We start from the raw sequence: 21,121 nt of genomic DNA on the forward strand, positions 1-21,121 counted from the left end.
ATTGTGTCAATATTGCCAAAGCAACAATGTATACAATATACATTGTAATACAATTAAAACAATGACAAATAATAATATAGAATGGCAGTAAATAATAATACAAAATTAAATATAAAAATAGTAACAATAAAATGGTAACAGTCAATAGTCGAATGTTATGTATGGTGTAATGCACCACTACCACCACCACCACCATCATTAAACTGCTATCATTACCATTACCACCCATACCATTACTATTTGGAATGATAAACAACAATAATAATACTAATAACAATAACAGTAAAAACAATAACAGTCATAATAAGTAAGTTACTGCTTACTATGCAGATGTTATTATTCAGTGTCCCTCAGGCTATGGCAGGCAAATACATATTTGGCTGCAAGAGGAGCCATTGCTCCTTCGCCCATGAGTATTTTTAGTTTTTCCTCTGGGTTTAATAAGTTAAAATTTGGAATAAATGTAGTCATTTCTGTGAATAATGAATCTCTTGGTGAGGAATATTTATCACAGTAAAGGAGAAAGTGCATCTCTGTTTCTACCTCCCCTGTCGTGCAGTGACCACATACACGCTCCTCTTTGGGTAGCCATGTCTTTTTATGTCTGCCGGTTTCTATTGCCAATCGGTGGTCACTCAGCCTGTACTTGGTAAGGATCTGTCTCTGCTTCGAATCTCTGACAGAGTAGAGATATTCAGCCAATTCATATTCTCTGTTTAGGGTCAGATAGCAATTTAGTCGGCTTTGGGATTTTGTTTCGTTTTTCCAATGTTGTAAATATGAGTCCTTTGATTGGTTCATGATTTTGTTTATTGGAATTCTTTGTTTTGAAGCAGTGCTGGTGTCAGCTTGGTTGGTTAGGTCCAACACCAGCTGACTGAGAGGGCTCGTTTCTGGGCTCAGCTCTTGGGTTTGAAGTGCTTTAAATTGCAGACTCGAATTTGGACTTGAATTTAGATGTAGCCAAAATTTTAATGATCTTTTCTGTATTTTCATTATTACTGGAAAGCGGCCCAATTCTGCCCTACATGCATTAGTTGGTGTATTTCTCTGGACTTGTAGGATTTTCCGACAGAATTCTGCATGTAGGGTTTCAATTGGATGTTTGTCCCACATTTTAAAGTCCAGTTTATTGAGTGGCCCCCAAACCTCACTTCCGTAAAGAGCTATTGGTAGGATTACACTGTCAAATATTTTGGTCCAAATTCTAATTGGGATGTTGATTTTGAATAATTTCATTTTTATTGCATACAATGCTCTGCGGGCTTTTTCTTTGAGTGCATTCACTGCCATATTAAAGTTTCCCGATGCAGATATGGTCAGACCAAGGTAGGTGTAATTTTTTGTGTGTTCAATTATGGTGTTGTTCAGGGTGAATTTATATTTGTGTTTCTGACATCTGTTTTGTTTTTGGAAAATCATGATTTTAGTTTTTGGGAAATTTACTGCCAGGGCCCAATTATGGCAATATTGCTCTAGAATATTAATGTTCTGTTGAAGACCTTCTTTGGTTGGTGATAGAAGTACCAAGTCATCAGCATATAGCAGGTATTTCACCTCTGTGTCAAATAGTGTGAGTCCTGGGGCTGGAGAATGGTCCAACATGTCTGCTAATTCATTGATATAAATGTTGAAAAGATTTGGACTCAAACTACAGCCTTGTCTCACACCTCGACATTGTGAAAAGAATTCTGTTCTTTGGTTTTTGATTTTTATTGCACACTTGTTTTCTGTGTACATACATTTTATTAAGTCATACACCTTACCACCAAGCCCACTTTGTAAAATTTTGTAGAATAGCCCTTCGTGCCAAATAGAATCAAATGCTTTTTTAAAGTCAATAAAGCAAGCAAAGATTTTGCCCTCTTTTTTTTGGTGGACGTGTTTATTAATTAGTGTGTGTAAGGTGTATATATGGTCAGTAGTGCGATGGTTAGGGAGAAAGCCAATTTGACATTTAGTTATTACATTTTTTTCTTGAAGAAAGGTTTGGATTCTTGAATTCAAAATGCTACAGAAAACCTTTCCCAAGTTACTGTTTACACAAATTCCCCTGTAATTATTGGGGTCTGATTTGTCTCCACTTTTGTGGATAGGGGAGATGAGCCCCTGGTTCCAGACATCAGGGAAGCAGCCAGAAGTTAAAACCATGTTGAACAATTTAAGCACAGCATTTTGCAACTCAGGTGTGCTGTTTTTCAGCATTTCATTTCTGATGTTGTCTAGACCACAAGCCTTCTTTGATTTAATAGATTTGAGCTTTTCATTTAGTTCTTGTTGGGTTATTGGGTAATCTAATGGATTTTGGTTATTTTTAATGACTGATTCAAGGATGTTCAATTTTTCTTTAATTTCTAATTGGTTCTGTTTTAAGTCTTTTTGTGGGATGTTTTTGTATAGATTATCAAAATAAGTTTTCCAAATTCCTACATCTTGTATGGCTAATTCTTGTGGCTTTGTTGTGCTTAAATTGTTCCACATGTCCCAGAACTGATTTTGGTCAATTGCGTTTTCAATTTCATCAAGTGTCTTGTTGGTATAATTCAGTTTCTTGCGTTTCAGTGTATGTTTATACTGTTTCAGAGTTTCAAAGTATTCATATCGTAGCTCTGGGTTGTTTTGCTGCTTATGTTTTTTGTTTGACATTTGTCTTAGGTGTTTTCTAATTGTTTTACATTCATTATCAAACCATTTGTCAGAAACATTTTGTTTTTTGTTTCTGATGTTGCATTTCTTTGGTTTTCTCAAATTTGCTTTCGATGCTGCTTTTTGGAATATGCAGTTGATGTTTAGAGTAGCCGAATTGACACCATCTTTATTGTTTTGGTATTGTGAGTTATTGAAAAACTGTATAGAGTTCATAATTTCTTTTGAGTTCAATGTTTCAATGAATCTCTCTGCACTGTTTGGAGCCCATCTGTATGATTGGTTTATGTTGAATAGTTTATTGGGCAGTTTTTTTGAATGAATATTGCCGGTTAATTTCTTCAAGAACACGTTGATCTGACTGTGATCTGACAATGGTGTCTGTGGTCTGACAGTGAATGCACTAATGGAGGAGGGGTCAATGTCCGTGATGGCATAATCGACTACACTTGTCCCAAGAGCTGAGCAGTAAGTAAACTGACCTAAAGAGTCCCCTCTGATTCTACCATTAAGCATGTACAGGCCTAAGGCTCGACAGAGATGCACTAACTCCTTCCCATTTTTGTTCAGTATTTGGTCAGGACTGTTTCTATTATTTATAATAGGGCTGCTGTACAAGGAGGGGTGACCAAATATGTGGTGGTTACCTCCCGCATCAGTGTAGTCAGGCTCAGAACCTGTTCTTGCATTGAAATCTCCACAAAGAAGCACTTTACCCTCTGCCTGAAATGTAATGATTTCTGTATGGAGATTGTCAAAAAACTGATCATCATAATATGGTGAATCTGAAGGAGGAGCATAAGCTGCACATATGTACACATCATTGTCACAATAGATTGTACCTTTGTTAAGTTTTAGCCAAATGTGACTGGTACCTTTTTTCATTTCATTCAGTGCCAAGTCCTGCTTATGCCAAATGATGATTCCACCTGAGTCTCGGCCCCGTTTAACATTTTTATGTTTGATTGATGGTAGTAAGCTTTCTCTATACCCTGAGGGACACTGAGTATCTATGTCTCCACGACACCATGTTTCCAGTAGGATTATAATGTCCTGTCCTTTGATGTTTTTAATAAATTCTGGATTTGTTGTTTTATAACCAAAATGTGAAGAGTAAAGTCCCTGGATATTCCAAGAGCTGATAGTTAATGATCTCATTTATAATAAGTGATATTCACTGGTTTGAGTAAAGTACATTGAAAACAATACAAAATAATATATATATATATATATACATATACATACATATATATATACATATACATACACACACACACACACATACATACATACATACATACATACATACATACATACATACATACATACATACATACATACATACATACATACATACACACACACACCATTATATATAAATATTATTATTATACCGGTGCCAATAAAAATTAAGAATAGTTGTAAACAAATGAATAAGAATGGAATAAGACTGCACAAAATATAAGTACAATGCAATCTGCAACCCTGTGTGTGTGTGTGTGCGCGTGCGTGTGTGTGCGTGCCCGTCTAGCCCAGTAGTCTGCATATTAGTTGCAGTAGTTGGCGCACCTCTCCTATCTCTGACTGTTCTAGGTGTCTTTTGCCAGAGGTTACCTCAGCATATGTAGGCTGATGATCTGAATGATACATGGTGTGGACTGCATCATGTGGTGTACTTCTCTGAAGGACAGTGTTCTGTCCGACCCTGGAGTAGTGGTCAGAGCTGTGTTGTGATGGGCCAGGTCCAGTAGAGATGTGTTGTGACGGGCCAGGTCCAGTAGAGCTGTGTTGTGATGGGCCAGGTCTAGTAGAGATGTGTTGTGATGGGCCAGGTCTAGTAGAGATGTGTTGTGATGGGCCTGGTCCAGTAGAGCTGTGTTCTGATGGGCCTGGTCCAGTAGAGCTGTGTTGTGATGGGCCTGGTCCAGTAGAGCTGTGTTGTGATGGGCCTGGTCTAGTAGAGCTGTGTTGTGAAGGCCCTGGTCTAGTAGAGCTGTGTTGTGATGGGCCGGGTCTAGTCGTGCTGTCCTGAGACGGGTCTGGTCTCGTAAATCTGTGTTGTGATGGGCCTGGTCTAGTAGAGCTGTGTTGTGATGGGCCTGGTCTAGTAGAGCTGTGTTGTGTTGGGCCTGGTCTAGTCGTGTTGTCCTGATGCGGGTCTGGTCTCGTAAATCTGTGTTGTGATGGGCCTGGTCTAGTAGAGCTGTGTTGTGAAGGCCCTGGTCTCGTAAATCTGTGTTGTGTTGGGCCTGGTCTAGTAGAGCTGTGCTGTAATAAGCCGTGTCTGGCTCTTTTCTCCTGGGGATGGTGGAGGTACTGTTGTTTCAGAAGGTGGGGCGGGGGACCTCTGTTGCTGGGGTGATGGGTGTGTGGGTCCCTGCCAAGTGTTGCATCTTTTAGGTCCTTGGCAAAGGTTCTGACACTGTCCTGATCAAGATGTACATCATCGTATAAGTGTTGACATGTCAGAGTGGGGTGGTGAGCCGTTCTGACGTTGAGTAGTGAGGCACAGTCCACAGTGATCTGTTGATTTATTTTGTCGATCAACTGTCCTGGGAAGTCTTTTCTTGGTAGGAGGGTGGACACAACTATATTGGTTGTTGGGAACACAGCCTGTGCCCGTTCTGCCACTCTTCTCACTGCCCCAGATACATCTTCACCTTTGGCATGAAGGTCGTTTGTGCCAGTGTGGATGATGATGTTGTCGAGGGTGTCAATCCTGGTCTGACTGAGTAGCTGCATTGCACTGTCAGTTGTAGGACACCAGAACTTATACACCTGGTGTCTAGGGAATAATCTTTCCTGGACTAAGAACTTCCCATTTGAATCAATAAGGATTGCAGTTGTGGGTGACTGTCTGGCTGGAGCAGACTGGGAGGATGGTATTCTGACCTTGGCTGGAGCACACTGTGTTGGAGCAGACTGAGAGGCAGACTGAGAGGCTGGTAGGTTGACCTGGGCTGGAGCACACTGTGCTGGAGCAGACTGGGAGACTGGTATTCTGACCTGTGCTGGAGCAGACTGGGAGACTGGTATTCTGACCTGTGCTGGAGCAGACTGAGAGGCTGGTTGGCTGACCTGGGCTGGAGCAGACTGGTAGGCTGGTGCAGTGTCATCAGGCTGTGTGGTGGAGGCCATGCTGGTCTCGGGTTCTGCTTGTGTTATGCCAAGCTGGTGGACATGTTCTCCAGATGCAGAGGACATAATGACTCGCTGCTGGTTGAGGAGGTCAATGTACCTCTCTCTCTGCTCTAGCTGCTTTCTTGTTGTGCTCAGATGGTCTCTGAGGTCATCATTTGTCTGACTCAGTTTGTCCATTCTGCTTTCTAGTTTAGCAATAGATGCTCTGCTCTCCTCCTTGAACTGTTTCATCTCTTCTTTAAGTTTCTGGACAGTGTCCTCCTCTTGAAGCATGTTCTCTCGGAGTTCTATGACCTCTGCTTCAACTAGAGAGAGGGTGTTGTGGAAACGTTGCATAGCAGGTGTTCTTGGTGTTGTAGGCATGTCCTTGGCTCTGTCTGCTGCAGGTGAGGTAGGTAGAGGGACACTGAGGGCTTCTTGCTGGGTCACAGAGACCGCTGGGGCCTGCTTTTCACCGTCATCTCCCTCCTTGACTTTTTCCTCAGTTTCTGAGATGATTTCAGCTTCTGCTTTTAGGGTAGTAAACCTATTCTCAAAAGCCTGGAGGCTTGAATCATTGCCTTGTATCAATACAGTTCCATTATTATATACGTTTACTGTTTGATATGTGTTGCTATGGTCAGCTTCTTCAAAAATGCTGATCTGACATCCTTGGCTGATGCCTCTCTTTTTTGAAAAAGGGAAATGGTTGCAAATAACCCTTTTCCATATGTGCCCTCGTTTGGTATTAAAAATTAAATTTGCTCTTGTTTTGCAACTGGTAAGATCTGCAAACAGGCATTCATGGTTCTGTCCCATCAACAAACCTTTGAAACTTTTCTTAGCTTTCTCTGTTTTGATGTCTGGTGGGTAAACAACTTCCATAGCAACGCTGGTGATGTTGGCTGATGTTGCAATAGAAGTGTTGTTTCTTGTTTAATTGTCTTTTATGTCTTTAGAGGACTGCTTCACCTTGATGTCCCCTTTCCCTTTTCTTCTGTCCTTATTTTGTCCCACTTTGTCCCTTCTTCTCTTCTGTCAACTAGACACTCCTTGTTAGCTAGCTAGCTTCTTTCAGGAGAGTCCCTAGCAACTGCCTAGCAACAGGTAAACAACTTAGCTAGCTAAGAAAACTGTATAATTTTATGAAAAATTGTTACTTTTTCAGAATCCTTTCTTCTTTGTTTGCTGCTTGTTTGGTCTCCTATTCTGTCTAGCAGTTTTCTTTTGTTTTTTTCGATGTACTTTACTCTAAAAACCATATAAATCTCAATATTTTTAGGAGCTCATCTTTTCAGCTGCTGCTGCTTAATTTGGAACTCTCTCTCTCTTTCTCTCTCTCGCTCTTTCTCGCTTGCTCTCACGCTCTCTCTCTCTCTTGCTCTCTCTCCGTCTCACTCTCTCTCTTTCGCTCTCTCGCACTCTCTCTTGTTCTTGCTCGCTCTCTCTCTCGCTCTCTCTCTCGTTTTCTCTCTCGCTTTCTCTCTCTTTCTTACTCTTTCTCTCTCGCTCTTTCTCTCTCTCGTTCTCTCTCACTCTCTCTCTCTCTCACTCTCGCTCGCTCTCTCACTCTCTCTCGCTTTTTCTCTCTCTTTCTCTCTCTCGCTCTCTCTCTCTCACTCTCTCTTTCGCTCTCTCTTGCTCTTTCTCTCTCGCTCTTTCTCTCTCTCGCTCTTTCTCTCTCTCTCTCTCTCGCTCTTTCTCTCTCTTGCTCTCTCCCGCTCTCTCTCGGCTCTTTCTCTCTCTTGCTCTCTCCCGCTCTCTCTCTCGGCTCTTTCGCTCTCTTGCTCTTTCTCTCTCTCGCTCTTTCTCGCTTGCTCTCACGCTCTCTCTCTCTCTCGCTCCGTCTCACTCTCTCTCGCTCTCTCTCTTGCTTTCTCTCTCGCTCTTTCTCTCTCGCTCTTTCTTTCTCACTCTTTCTCTCTCTCACTCGTTCTCTCTATCATTCTCTCTCGCTCTTTCTCTCTCTCGCGCTTTCTCTCTCTCTCGCTCTTTCTCTCTCTCTTGCTCTCTCTCTCACTCTCTCTTTCGCTCTCTCTCTTGCTCTTTCTCTCTCGCTCTTTCTTTTTCGCTCTCTCTCGCTCTCTCGCTCGCTCTCTCACTCCTTCTCTCTTTCTCTCTTTTTTTTCTCTCTCGCTCTCTTGTTCTTTCTCTCTCTTGCTCTTTCTCTCTCGCTCTCTCTTTCTCTCTCTCTCTCGCTCTTTCTCTCTCTCTCTCTCGCTCTCTCGTTTTCTTGTTCTCTTGCTCTATTGTTCTCTCTCTCTCTCTCTCTCTCTCTCTCTCTCTCTCTCTCTCTCTCTCTCTCTCTCTCTCTCTCTCTCTCTCTCTCTCTCTCTCTCTCTCTCGATTTGTCTCTCTCTAGCTCTCCCTCTCTCTCTCTCTCACTCTCTCTCTCTCTCTCTCTCTCTCTCTCTCTCTCTCTCTCTCTCTCTCTCTCCCTCCCTCTTTCTTTGTGCAGGGTTATCTCTCTCTCTCTGTCCTTATTCATGTCATATTAAAGTGATGGAAATGAACTTGCGAGCAAGCTAATAGCGATTGTCAATCCAATCTAGGCGCGCCTCAAAGACAGGAGCTCGCCAACACTTCATCAGTCTTCATTAATAATGAAGGGTGCTGAGGAACAGGGGAACGTAATCTGAGCTGTGTCCCAAATGGCACCCTATTCCCTAAAAAGTGCACTACTTTTGACCAGAGCTCTATGGGCCCTGTATGTTCAAACGTAGTGCACTATGTAGGGAATAGCGTGCCAGTTGGGATGTATTCTGATCTCATCTAGCCCAGCAACTACCCAGGCAGGCAGTACACATACACCAACCAACCACGCCTGAGGGATAAATAACCAGCCTGTAAAAAGTGAGAAGAAGAGGAGGAGAGGGGGAGAGAGGAACAGAGAGAGAGAGAGAAAGAGGGAGACTAAGTTTCCTTCGCCATCCAGGCTGTATCAGGACAGAGGCTGCAGGATAGGTAGAGGATGGCCCACAAAACAAGAGGTGGAGGGAGAGTAAGAAGAAAAATGCAGGTCAAAGTCTCTGACCATGAGTCTCACTCTTATCATGTCCCTATTTCGATGCACAGAGGTAGGTGTCTGCTGTCATTAATGCAGACAGCTCCTCTTATCCTGAGTAGAGGTGATTGGCTGGGGACAGACTACTTTAAATGACTCCTCTGCTCCTCCGTGTTCTCCAGGCTCATTAAACCCTATTTGACCTCTGTCCTCTGGAACACACAGAGTCAAAATAACTCCAGGGGACTGACTGCTACTGTAAGGGCCATTATGATGTTGTTTTAAAGTTCCCGACCCACAACCCAATCAGCCCAGTCTCGTGCTATATACACTGAGTATACAAAACATTAAGAACACCTTCCTAACATTCCTAATACTTTTGCCCTCAGAACAGCTTCAATTCGTCAGGGCATGGACTCTACAAGGTGTCAAAAGCGTTCCACAGGGATGCTGGTCTATGTTGACTCCAATGCTTCCCACAGTTGTGTCAAGTTGGCTGGATGTTCTTTGGGTGGTGGACCAGTCTTGATTCACACGGGAAACAGTTGTGAAAAACCCAGTCGTTTTTGACACAAACCGGTGCACCTGGCACCTACTACCATACACCGTTCAAAGGCACTTAGATCTTTTGTCTTGCCCATGAATACAATCCATGTCTCAATTGTCTCAAGGCTTAAAAAATCCTTCTTTAACCTGTCTCCTTCCCCTATACACTGATTAAAGTGGATTTAAAGATGCGCTATGCAGAAATCTAATTTCAGTTTATGTAACAAAACAAGCAAGAATACAGTAGAGAATCATTGTACCATCTAAACCGCTGTACAAAACCGAAAGTAAAAGACTCAAAAACAAAAAATGAAACTTAAGAATGGGAAGCATAGAACTAGCGTGCATACTATAGAACATATCTACATCAATAAGGGATCATAGCTTTTACCTAGATTCACCTGGTCAGTCTATGTCATGGAAAGAACAGGTGTTGTTAATGTTTTGTACACTCAATGTATAAAACATTATAAAATAATACTCACTTAAATACTTTTCAAATGGAGTTTTAATGTCAATGGAGTTATGTTGTAATTTGAGAATGATGTGCTGCTGGGAGTAATAATACAAAGTTTATACAGCATTTTTGAGAGAGAGAGAGAGAGAATTTCTTATCAGACCCCCTCCTACCCGCCACCTCTTTTCTTCCCAGTCTCTAATCGTCAAGCTAATGATGTGAAACCTAATGGAAATATTTACAGTTTCCGTTTGTCAATGATAGTGGTATAATTAACACCATGGCCTGTGTCTCAAATGGCACACTATTCCCTAAAATAGTGCGCAATTTTTTCCAAAAGTTTGATGGGCCTTGGTCAAAAGTAGTCCACTACTATATATAGGGAATAGGGTGACATTTGAGACACCAATCACATCACTCCATTTAACAGTAGAGACACAAGGCAGGGAGCCACTATTAGCCAGGCAGGGGACTGATAGGTTGGGAGAGTTGGAGGGCTTTGTGCTAGAAGGAGGATTGACTATAGATTAATTGTCTCGATACACAATTGTGCTATGAAGTGGTTACTTCTAGCGGTAAAACTTTACGTACAGCCTGCAGGTACAATGCTTTATTAGTTGTTATAAGCATGTATGAAACTTAAGGATGTCTTATTATAAGGTTTATAACATGTTAAGCTAGTGAGCCAGCCAACCTACACCAGATGTAAAGGAATGTGGTAGAGTTGTAGATCTTGTGACTGTGGCTACAAGGAGACTGTGACGTCAGGGTCAGGGAACGGTGAAGACCTTCTCAGATGGATTACTGGATCATATCCTGCCCATCCAACTGAATGAAGGGGACATAGACAGTGGTCTAAGTGTTACCTTATCCGTGAACCATCATGTGGAAATTAAATGCTGCAAGATTTCTTGCATTTTGCGTGCGAGAAACACACTTTCACAAACAAGTCGGATTCAACACATATACACATACACAAAATACACACAGAAAAAATAAAATGATCTTGGGGCAGAATTCCAGTTATTAATCTTATACCTGGGTCTTGTTTCATCAGCGGTATGGATGTAGTTTAGAAGATGGACTCTATTTACTGCTAAAGCTGTTCAGGGGGCTTGGGATGCAGCCATCCATCTCTGGCTATCTTTTAAAGGGAGGCAAAGCACAGGCATCACTTTCAATCACCCAGTAGACAGCCAGCCATCCAGCCAAACACACAGCCCAGACGGCCAGGCCACCATGCAGGAAGGAAAGGAGCTTCTAGCTAGGTTTTATTTCCCTCTCCTCTCCCCCTCTCCTACACCTCAAGGTGAAGTTTTCCTCCTCCTCCTCCTCCTCTGCCCCAGGGATGGCACATTATTAATGTGTTTTAAAATAATAATAATCTTAACAACCCAAAAATACACACATTACCTTGCCCTCCTCCCTGCTCCCTTGCTGCTTGGCACCCTGTGTTTCTAATTAGTGTGTTCACTTAACCCTCGTTAATTGTGAAGCCTTGGCACATGCACAGCGCCACGGGGGGCCATTTTGTAAACGAACAGCAACCAGCCTCTGTTATATGGTCATGTAAGGAAATAACAGCGTGTTCTAGCAAGGCTTGTAACCAAGGTTCTAAACACTGTCACTCGATGTGCATCCCTTCGTGAGTTCTGCAATGGCAAACTGCAGCATACAAAGAGCTAAATTGAACTTTTAACTGATTTTTCTGAGTAGGACTTTAGCTTGTAGCAGAGACCAACAATAATCATACTGTCTTTACCAGCACATTGCTTCCCTCTCATACTCACAATGTTGAGCAGTGTCCCATTACCTGTTAACTCTGTAGGGGGCCAACGGTAACACTGCACTCTCCACCGCTCTCCTCCACAGCATGCCACGCTCTGGCGTTTGGCTTTTCATTGCGGGGGGTAAGGCGATATAGTGGTCGACATTGTTGTTTAGAGGAACACAGAAGGGCTTAAATTCTTCTGTTTTGTTTTGTTATGTAGAACAGTACTGTGTTATGCCTTGATGCTAGTCGCCACACAGATACACAGCTTTTACATAAGAGAAAGACTGTTTAAACACAAACATACTAAACACGTATCACTGAGGGTATTTTCTTTAACAAACACTGATTCAAAAGTATTTAAGCAATTGATGAAAGCCATTTTTAGAATGGGGGTTATATTCACCTACTTTTGCGATGTAATTTCTGAATCGTAACACATAGACCTGGTAAACTTGATTAGGTGACTCTGTCTAAACATTGATCACTGAATCAATGTTAAATACATTTGAGGCCAAGTGCTCTCTGGCCTTGCTGGAGATTGGGTTTCCTACCACTAGGTTGAAGCACCATGTCATAAAGTGCTTAGGGTTCAGACAACCACCCAGCCAAACCACCCCATTACAACCCAACACACAATAATGCAGTCAGCACAACAGGGGTTAGCCCTCCATCCCCCACAATTCTCCCAAATTGACTGAAATCTTTTGGAGATGTGCTGTCTCTCAAATGGTAACTTATTCTATATAGTCCATCTAGTTCACTACTTTTAGCAACTCATGTACAGCAGTTCACTGACCTGCCTCCAACCCCCCATTACCACATCATTACCACATTACCACATCATTATTTCACTTGGCCTCAGAGGGTGTGTGAGCGTGCATGTGTATGTAAGTGTGTGTGAGCGAGCGAGCGTGTTTTGGGTCACTTAAGCAATTGCACCACTGGTCCCTCATCTAACCTACAATCAATCCCAAACAAACCATTTGATTATTATTTATTCTAAATCTCTAATCAAAGAGGCTATGGATTGTGTTAAATTAGAGCAAAAGAATCAGGTCATCATACTTCCATTGAAGTCTCACATGAAGCAGAAGGGAACATGGAGACAATCAGTGTTTGGTATTTAGAGATCAGAGTTAGAGAGGATGAAGCTCTGACTGTCACAGACAGCCTAGCTGATTGGTAAGAGAAGACGTAAAAGTAAAACCATGTCAGACCAACAAGGTTGAGTGGACAATGACTGGTTCCAAAGTTAATTGAATAGACACTGAAATGTTCAACAACGTGGTGTGATTCCAGGACAGATTGTCCAAGTCGTGATTCTAATACTGATGTGTAAGTTGGGTCTTACCCTGAAGAAGGAGAGGTCTAAGATTAAAAGCTAAATAGTTGGGGAAGAAATACAGTGACAAGCTAAGAAGGGATGGTAGTGTCAGGTCTTACCCTGAGGAAGGAGAGGTCTCTGGAGCGATCGATGCTGGTGATCTCCAGGTTACCCATCACCACCTCACAGTTCTCATAATACTTCCTTAGGGTGCGGTACTGCTGCTCCAGGTCTGACAGAGTACTCAGCTTGTTCTCTGTGCCAGCGCATACTGCAGAAAGAAAGAGGAGAGAGGAGGAGGTATGTTAGCTATGCGTTCATGTGTGTGTGTTTGTGTGTACAGGAAGCCCCTGAGGCCCAGTGGGCAGATGAGTCCCCGTTAGCGTGTGTCCAGGCTACTGAGTAGACTCCTGCTATGTAATTAAAGCCTGTCTTTTCCACCCATCAAACACCTTTTATCCCCACTAAGACAGGAGACATCTGCCCTGTCAGCTGCTGCTGCTGCCCAGAGGACAGCCCAAAACAACACAAAATCACAACAAAGCACAATTGATGCACACACGCACACACACAAACACACACACACTGTGGGCTTAAGTGGTGCTTGGTCCATCAGTAAAGAGGTGAGGCAGCAATTCTAAGAAACATGTCATAACCTCCATTGCCACATGAAAACAAACAGAATAAGGACCTTTCCATTCAGAGGTGAGTAAAAGGTTATGCAAAATACTGCCATATTTAACATCAATAATACAGCCCCACCTGCACTCTTTTTAGAGAGATACAGAGAAGAGAGTGTGTTTCAATAATGGCACCCTATTCCCTATATAGTGAACTATTTTGACTAGGTCCATAGGACCGGTAAAAAAAATGGTACAATATAAAGGGAACAGGAAGCGATTTGGGATGAAGACACTGCCTTCTCCCACATTACCATTCAACCCTAGCCATGTTGTCACTGTGGGCTGTTTCTAGCCACTTCACGGTTGACAGGGGAGCTATCGCCTTGACAGGGGTGGCAGAATCCTCTCAGAGTTGTCACACAGTCACCCATGAACTGCCACACACCACCATAGGAAACAAACACACACACCTGTTTACTTCGAACACACACACCTGTCTCCTCCAAGACAGCTCCCCTCAACTATCTTACCTCAATTGTATGTACCATTCTGAGAACCCTGTCTCTGTGATCTGTGCTCTCTCTCTCTCTGTCTGGCAGTTCTTTGTATTTCCCTTATTTTCTAAACGTTTACCTCACACTTCCCCTCAGAGAAATCAATCAAAGGAAGTCAACCTCTACTCCTTGCTAAACTCAACTCATACCCCCTTGTTGTATTAGCAGCACTCTGAAAGCCAACTTTCATTTGATTTCCTATTTATTTCCCCTCCATTACCTCTCAGAAAATGGATGGATGAGAAACAGAAGAATCAGCTTCAAGGCAACATTGGGCTATAAAGACAAATGAGATCTTGTTCCAACAATTCCTCCTCACATGATATTAGATTACAAGAGGCAGAGGGAGCATACAGATCTCACCGAAGAGTAAAGAGATGCGTACAAAATGATACCCTATTCCCCATAGGAATAAGATGCCATTTGGGACATAACCAAAGCAAGGAGAGGCAAGTATCAAACAAAGCTAGCATGCAGATCAGGTGTGATGTGGTAATATACGATGAGGCCTGGGTGTTTTCAATAACGGTTAACATTGGTATAGACGGAGGAGGGAGGAGGGGGTATCATAAAATGGGGTTTCCAGGTAATAAACAGTTATTATAGCCTCGGGGTACCGTGACGAGATGTCAGGGGTATTGTGGGATGTGCAGGGTGTATCCAAAATGGCACCCTATGCCCTACATACAGCACTACTTTCAAAAGTAGTGTGTTATGTGGGGATTTGGATGCCATTTGAGATGCAAGCGCAGTCTCCCAGTGAAAAGGACAGTTTATATTATATCATCAGCCAGTCTCCCAGTGAAAATGACAGTTTATAATATATCATCAGCCAGTCTCCCAGTGAAAATGACAGTTTATATTATATCATCAGCCAGTCTCCCAGTGAAAATGACAGTTTATATTATATCATCAGCCAGTCTCCCAGTGAAAAGGACAGTTTATATTATATCATCAGCCAGTCTCCCAGTGAAAAGGACAGTTTATATTATATCATCAGCCAGTCTCCCAGTGAAAATGACAGTTTATGTTATATCATCAGCCAGTCTCCCAGTAAAAATGACAGTTTATATTATATCATCAGCCAGTCTCCCAGTGAACAGGACTGTTTATATTATATCATCAGCCAGTCTCCCAGTGAAAAGGACAGTTTATATTATATCATCAGCCAGTCTCCCAGTGAAAATGACAGTTTATAATATATCATCAGCCAGTATCCCAGTGAAAAGGACAGTTTATATTATATCATCAGCCAGTCTCCCAGTGAAAATGACAGTTTATATTATATCATCAGCCAGTCTCCCATTGAAAAGGACAGTTTATATTATATAATCAGCCAGTCTCCCAGTGAAAATGACAGTTTATAATATATCATCAGCCAGTCTCCCAGGGAAAAGGACAGTTTATATTATATCATCAGCCAGTCTCCCAGTGAAAATGACAGTTTATATTATATCATCAGCCAGTCTCCCAGGGAAAAGGACAGTTTATATTATATCATCAGCCAGTCTCCCAGTGAAAATGACAGTTTATAATATATCATCAGCCAGTCTCCCAGTGAAAATGACAGTTTATATTATATCATCAGCCAGTCTCCCAGTGAAAATGACAGTTTATAATATACTGTATCATCAGTCAGTCTCCCAGTGAAAAGGACAGTTTATATTATATCATCAGCCAGTCTCCCAGTGAAAAGGACAGTTTATATTATATCATCAGCCAGTCTCCCATTGAAAAGGACAGTTTATATTATATAATCAGCCAGTCTCCCAGTGAAAATTACAGTTTATAATATATCATCAGCCAGTCTCCCAGGGAAAAGGACAGTTTATATTATATCATCAGCCAGTCTCCCAGTGAAAATGACAGTTTATAATATATCATCAGCCAGTCTCCCAGGGAAAAGGACAGTTTATATTATATCATCAGCCAGTCTCCCAGTGAAAATGACAGTTTATAATATATCATCAGCCAGTCTCCCATTGAAAAGGACAGTTTATATTATATCATCAGCCAGTCTCCCAGTGAAAATGACAGTTTATAATATATCATCAGCCAGTCTCCCAGGGAAAAGGACCGTTTATATTATATCATCAGCCAGTCTCCCAGTGAAAATGACAGTTTATATTATATCATCAGCCAGTCTCCCAGTGAACAGGACTGTTTATATTATATCATCAGCCAGTCTCCCAGTGAAAAGGACAGTTTATAATATAACATCAGCCAGTCTCCCAGTGAAAATGACAGTTTATAATATATCATCAGCCACCAAAAAAGAAACCTCTATACACTTCAATAAACCCCCTGACAACCCTAAGAAACCCTCCCCCCGACACATACACAGAACGTTTCACTGAGATTGAATTGTTATTATTCCGTTATGAAACCTTAATGGCAATCCAGCTAAATTATTTGAGTACGATCAACTCAAAATGTTGTTGTACATCACATACAACATCACATACTCAGTTCTGCTAAGTGGTAATTACTGAGTTATTAGTGATCGGTAATGAAAGTCTACAGTATCTGTCATGGAAGCCTACAGTATCTGTCATGGAAGCCTAGAGTATCTGTCATGGAAGCCTAGAGTATCTGTCATGGAAGCCTACAGTATCTGTAATGGAAGCCTACAGTATCTGTAATGGAAGCCTACAGTATCTGTCATGGAAGCCTACAGTATCTGTAATGGAAGCCTACAGTATCTGTCATGGAAGCCTACAGTATCTGTAATGGAAGCCTACAGTATCTGTAATGGAAGCCTACAGTATCTGTAATGGAAGCCTACAGTATCTGTCATGGAAGCCTACAGTATCTGTAATGGAAGCCTACAGTATCTGTAATGGAAGCCTACAGTATCTGTCATGGAAGCCTACAGTATCTGTCATGGAAGTCTACAGTATTGTATGGAAGCCTACAGTATTGTAATGGAAGCCTACAGTATCTGTCATGGAAGCCTACAGTATCTGTAATGGAAGCCTACAGTATCTGTAATGGAAGTCTACAGTATCTGTCATGGAAGTCTACAGTATCTGTAATGGAAGCCTACAGTATCTGTCATGGAAGCCTACAGTATCTGTAATGGAAGCCTACAGTATCTGTAATGGAAGCCTACAGTATCTGTAATGGAAGCCCTACAGTATCTGTCATGGAAGCCTACAGTATCTGTAATGGAAGCCTACAGTATCTGTAATGGAAGCCTACAGTATCTGTCATGGAAGCCTACAGTATCTGTCATGGAAGTCTGCAGTATCTGTAGTAATCTACAGTATCGTAATGGAAGCCTACAGTATCTGTAATGGAGTCTACAGACTGCAATGGAGTCTACAGTATCTGTAATGGAAGCCTACAGTATGTGTAAGACTGTAATGGAAGTCTACAGTATCTGTAATGGAAGGTAAGTACGTAATGGAAGCTACAGTATCTGTAATGTAAGTCTACAGTATCTGTAATGGAAGTCTACAGTATGTGTAATGGAAGCCTACAGTATCTGTCATGGAAGCCTAGAGTATCTGTCATGGAAGCCTAGAGTATCTGTCATGGAAGCCTACAGTATCTGTAATGGAAGACTACAGTATCTGTAATGGAAGCCTACAGTATCTGTCATGGAAGCCTACAGTATCTGTAATGGAAGCCTACAGTATCTGTCATGGAAGCCTACAGTATCTGTAATGGAAGCCTACAGTATCTGTAATGGAAGCCTACAGTATCTGTAATGGAAGCCTACAGTATCTGTCATGGAAGCCTACAGTATCTGTAATGGAAGCCTACAGTATCTGTAATGGAAGCCTACAGTATCTGTCATGGAAGCCTACAGTATCTGTCATGGAAGTCTACAGTAGCTGTAATGGAAGCCTACAGTATCTGTCATGGAAGCCTACAGTATCTGTAATGGAAGCCTACAGTATCTGTAATGGAAGTCTACAGTATCTGTCATGGAAGTATACAGTATCTGTAATGGAAGCCTACAGTATCTGTCATGGAAGCCTACAGTATCTGTAATGGAAGCCTACAGTATCTGTAATGGAAGCCTACAGTATCTGTAATGGAAGCCTACAGTATCTGTCATGGAAGCCTACAGTATCTGTAATGGAAGCCTACAGTATCTGTAATGGAAGCCTACAGTATCTGTCATGGAAGCCTACAGTATCTGTCATGGAAGTCTACAGTATCTGTCATGGAAGCCTACAGTATCTGTAATGGAAGCCTACAGTATCTGTAATGGAAGCCTACAGTATCTGTAATGGAAGTCTACAGTATCTGTAATGGAAGTCTACAGTATCTGTAATGTAAGTCTACAGTATCTGTAATGGAAGCCTACAGTATCTGTAATGGAAGCCTACAGTATCTGTAATGGAAGCCTACAGTATCTGTAATGGAAGCCTACAGTATCTGTAATGGAAGCCTACAGTATCTGTAATGGAAGCCTACAGTATCTGTAATGGAAGTCTACAGTATCTGTAATGGAAGTCTACAGTATGTGTAATGGAAGCCTACAGTATTTGTAATGGAAGTCTACAGTATCTGTAATGGAAGCCTACAGTATCTGTAATGGAAGCCTACAGTATCTGTAATGGAAGCCTACAGTATCTGTAATGGAAGCCTACAGTATCTGTAATGGAAGCCTACAGTATCTGTAATGGAAGTCTACAGTATCTGTAATGGAAGTCTACAGTATGTGTAATGGAAGCCTACAGTATTTGTAATGGAAGTCTACAGTATCTGTAATGGAAGTCTACAGTATCTGTAATGGAAGTCTACAGTATGTGTAATGGAAGCCTACAGTATTTGTATTGGAAGTCTACAGTATCTGTAATGGAAGTCTACAGTATCTGTAATGGAAGCCTACAGTATCTGTAATGGAAGTCTACAGTATCTGTAATGGAAGTCTACAGTATGTGTAATGGAAGCCTACAGTATTTGTAATGGACGCCTACAGTATCTGTAATGGAAGCCTACAGTATCTGTAATGGAAGCCTACAGTATCTGTAATGGAAGCCTACAGTATCTGTAATGGAAGCCTACAGTATCTGTAATGGAAGTCTACAGTATCTGTAATGGAAGTCTACAGTATGTGTAATGGAAGCCTACAGTATTTGTAATGGAAGTCTACAGTATCTGTAATGGAAGTCTACAGTATCTGTAATGGAAGTCTACAGTATCTGTCATGGAAGTCTTTAGTATCTGTAATGGAAGCCTACAGTATCTGTAATGGAAGTCTACAGTATCTGTAATGGAAGTCTACAGTATCTGTAATGGAAGTCTATAGTATCTGTAATGGAAGTCTACAGTATCTGTAATGGAAGTCTACAGTATCTGTAATGGAAGCCTACAGTATATGTAATGGAAGTCTACAGTATTTGTAATGGAAGTCTACAGTATCTGTAATGGAAGTCTACAGTATCTGTAATGGAAGCCTACAGTATCTGTAATGGAAGTCTACAGTATCTGTAATGGAAGTCTACAGTATCTGTAATGGAAGCCTACAGTATCTGTAATGGAAGTCTACAGTATTTGTAATGGAAGTCTACAGTATCTGTAATGGAAGCCTACAGTATCTGTAATGGAAGTCTACAGTATCTGTAATGGAAGCCTACAGTATCTGTAATGGAAGCCTACAGTATCTGTAATGGAAGTCTACAGTATCTGTAATGGAAGCCTACAGTATCTGTAATGGAAGCCTACAGTATCTGTAATGGAAGCCTACAGTATCTGTAATGGAAGTCTACAGTATCTGTAATGGAAGTCTACAGTATGTGTAATGGAAGCCTACAGTATTTGTAATGGAAGTCTACAGTATCTGTAATGGAAGTCTACAGTATCTGTAATGGAAGCCTACAGTATCTGTAATGGAAGTCTACAGTATCTGTAATGGAAGTCTACAGTATGTGTAATGGACGCCTACAGTATCTGTAATGGAAGCCTACAGTATCTGTAATGGAAGCCTACAGTATCTGTAATGGAAGCCTACAGTATCTGTAATGGAAGCCTACAGTATCTGTAATGGAAGTCTACAGTATCTGTAATGGAAGTCTACAGTATGTGTAATGGAAGCCTACAGTATTTGTAATGGAAGTCTACAGTATCTGTAATGGAAGTCTACAGTATCTGTAATGGAAGTCTACAGTATCTGTAATGGAAGCCTACAGTATCTGTAATGGAAGCCTACAGTATTTGTAATGGAAGTCTACAGTATCTGTAATGGAAGTCTACAGTATCTGTAATGGAAGTCTACAGTATCTGTCATGGAAGTCTTTAGTATCTGTAATGGAAGCCTACAGTATCTGTAATGGAAGTCTACAGTATCTGTAATGGAAGTCTACAGTATCTGTAATGGAAGTCTATAGTATCTGTAATGGAAGTCTACAGTATCTGTAATGGAAGTCTACAGTATCTGTAATGGAAGCCTACAGTATCTGTAATGGAAGTCTACAGTATTTGTAATGGAAGTCTACAGTATCTGTAATGGAAGCCTACAGTATCTGTAATGGAAGTCTACAGTATCTGTAATGGAAGTCTATAGTATCTGTAATGGAAGCCTACAGTATCTGTAATGGAAGTCTACTGTATCTGTAATGGAAGTCTACAGTATCTGTAATGGAAGCCTACAGTATCTGTAATGGAAGTCTACAGTATTTGTAATGGAAGTCTACAGTATCTGTAATGGAAGCCTACAGTATCTGTAATGGAAGTCTACAGTATCTGTAATGGAAGCTTACAGTATCTGTAATGGAAGTCTACAGTATCTGTAATGGAAGCCTACAGTATCTGTAATGGAAGTCTACAGTATCTGTAATGGAAGCCTACAGTATCTGTAATGGAAGCATATATCGCCATGTAAGCCCGACATGGTGTTGACTGCCCAGTGAACTACAGCAAAGCCACCTGTATCAACCTGGTTGGATGTTCAAGTGGACCAAGGCTGGATTGCTGGCATACTGAGCTGAAACAAGCCATGCTGAGCTGTACTGTGCTGGCCTGGTTACGGTTCCACTAACTGTGCTGGGAAGTACATGTGAACAAAAGGACACAGGTAGAACAATGGGTGGGATATCGTGTATGGTGACTTGTGAAGG

General features: G+C 41.5%; 1 protein-coding gene across 2 annotated transcripts in view; it reads right to left on the reverse strand.

The window, feature by feature from the left end:
• LOC139546622 (receptor tyrosine-protein kinase erbB-4-like) overlaps positions 1–21,121 on the reverse strand; it is a 518,533-nt gene that overhangs the window by 261,886 nt on the left and 235,526 nt on the right. For both annotated transcript variants that reach the window (XM_071355216.1, XM_071355215.1), the window contains exon 2: positions 12,991–13,142. In XM_071355216.1, coding sequence (XP_071211317.1) covers positions 12,991–13,142 — 152 coding nt within the window. The remainder of the gene's footprint in view (positions 1–12,990; positions 13,143–21,121) is intronic.

Source organism: Salvelinus alpinus, chromosome 20 (assembly GCF_045679555.1).
Source record: "Salvelinus alpinus chromosome 20, SLU_Salpinus.1, whole genome shotgun sequence".
In the NCBI taxonomy this organism is placed as follows: Eukaryota; Metazoa; Chordata; class Actinopteri; order Salmoniformes; family Salmonidae; genus Salvelinus; species Salvelinus alpinus.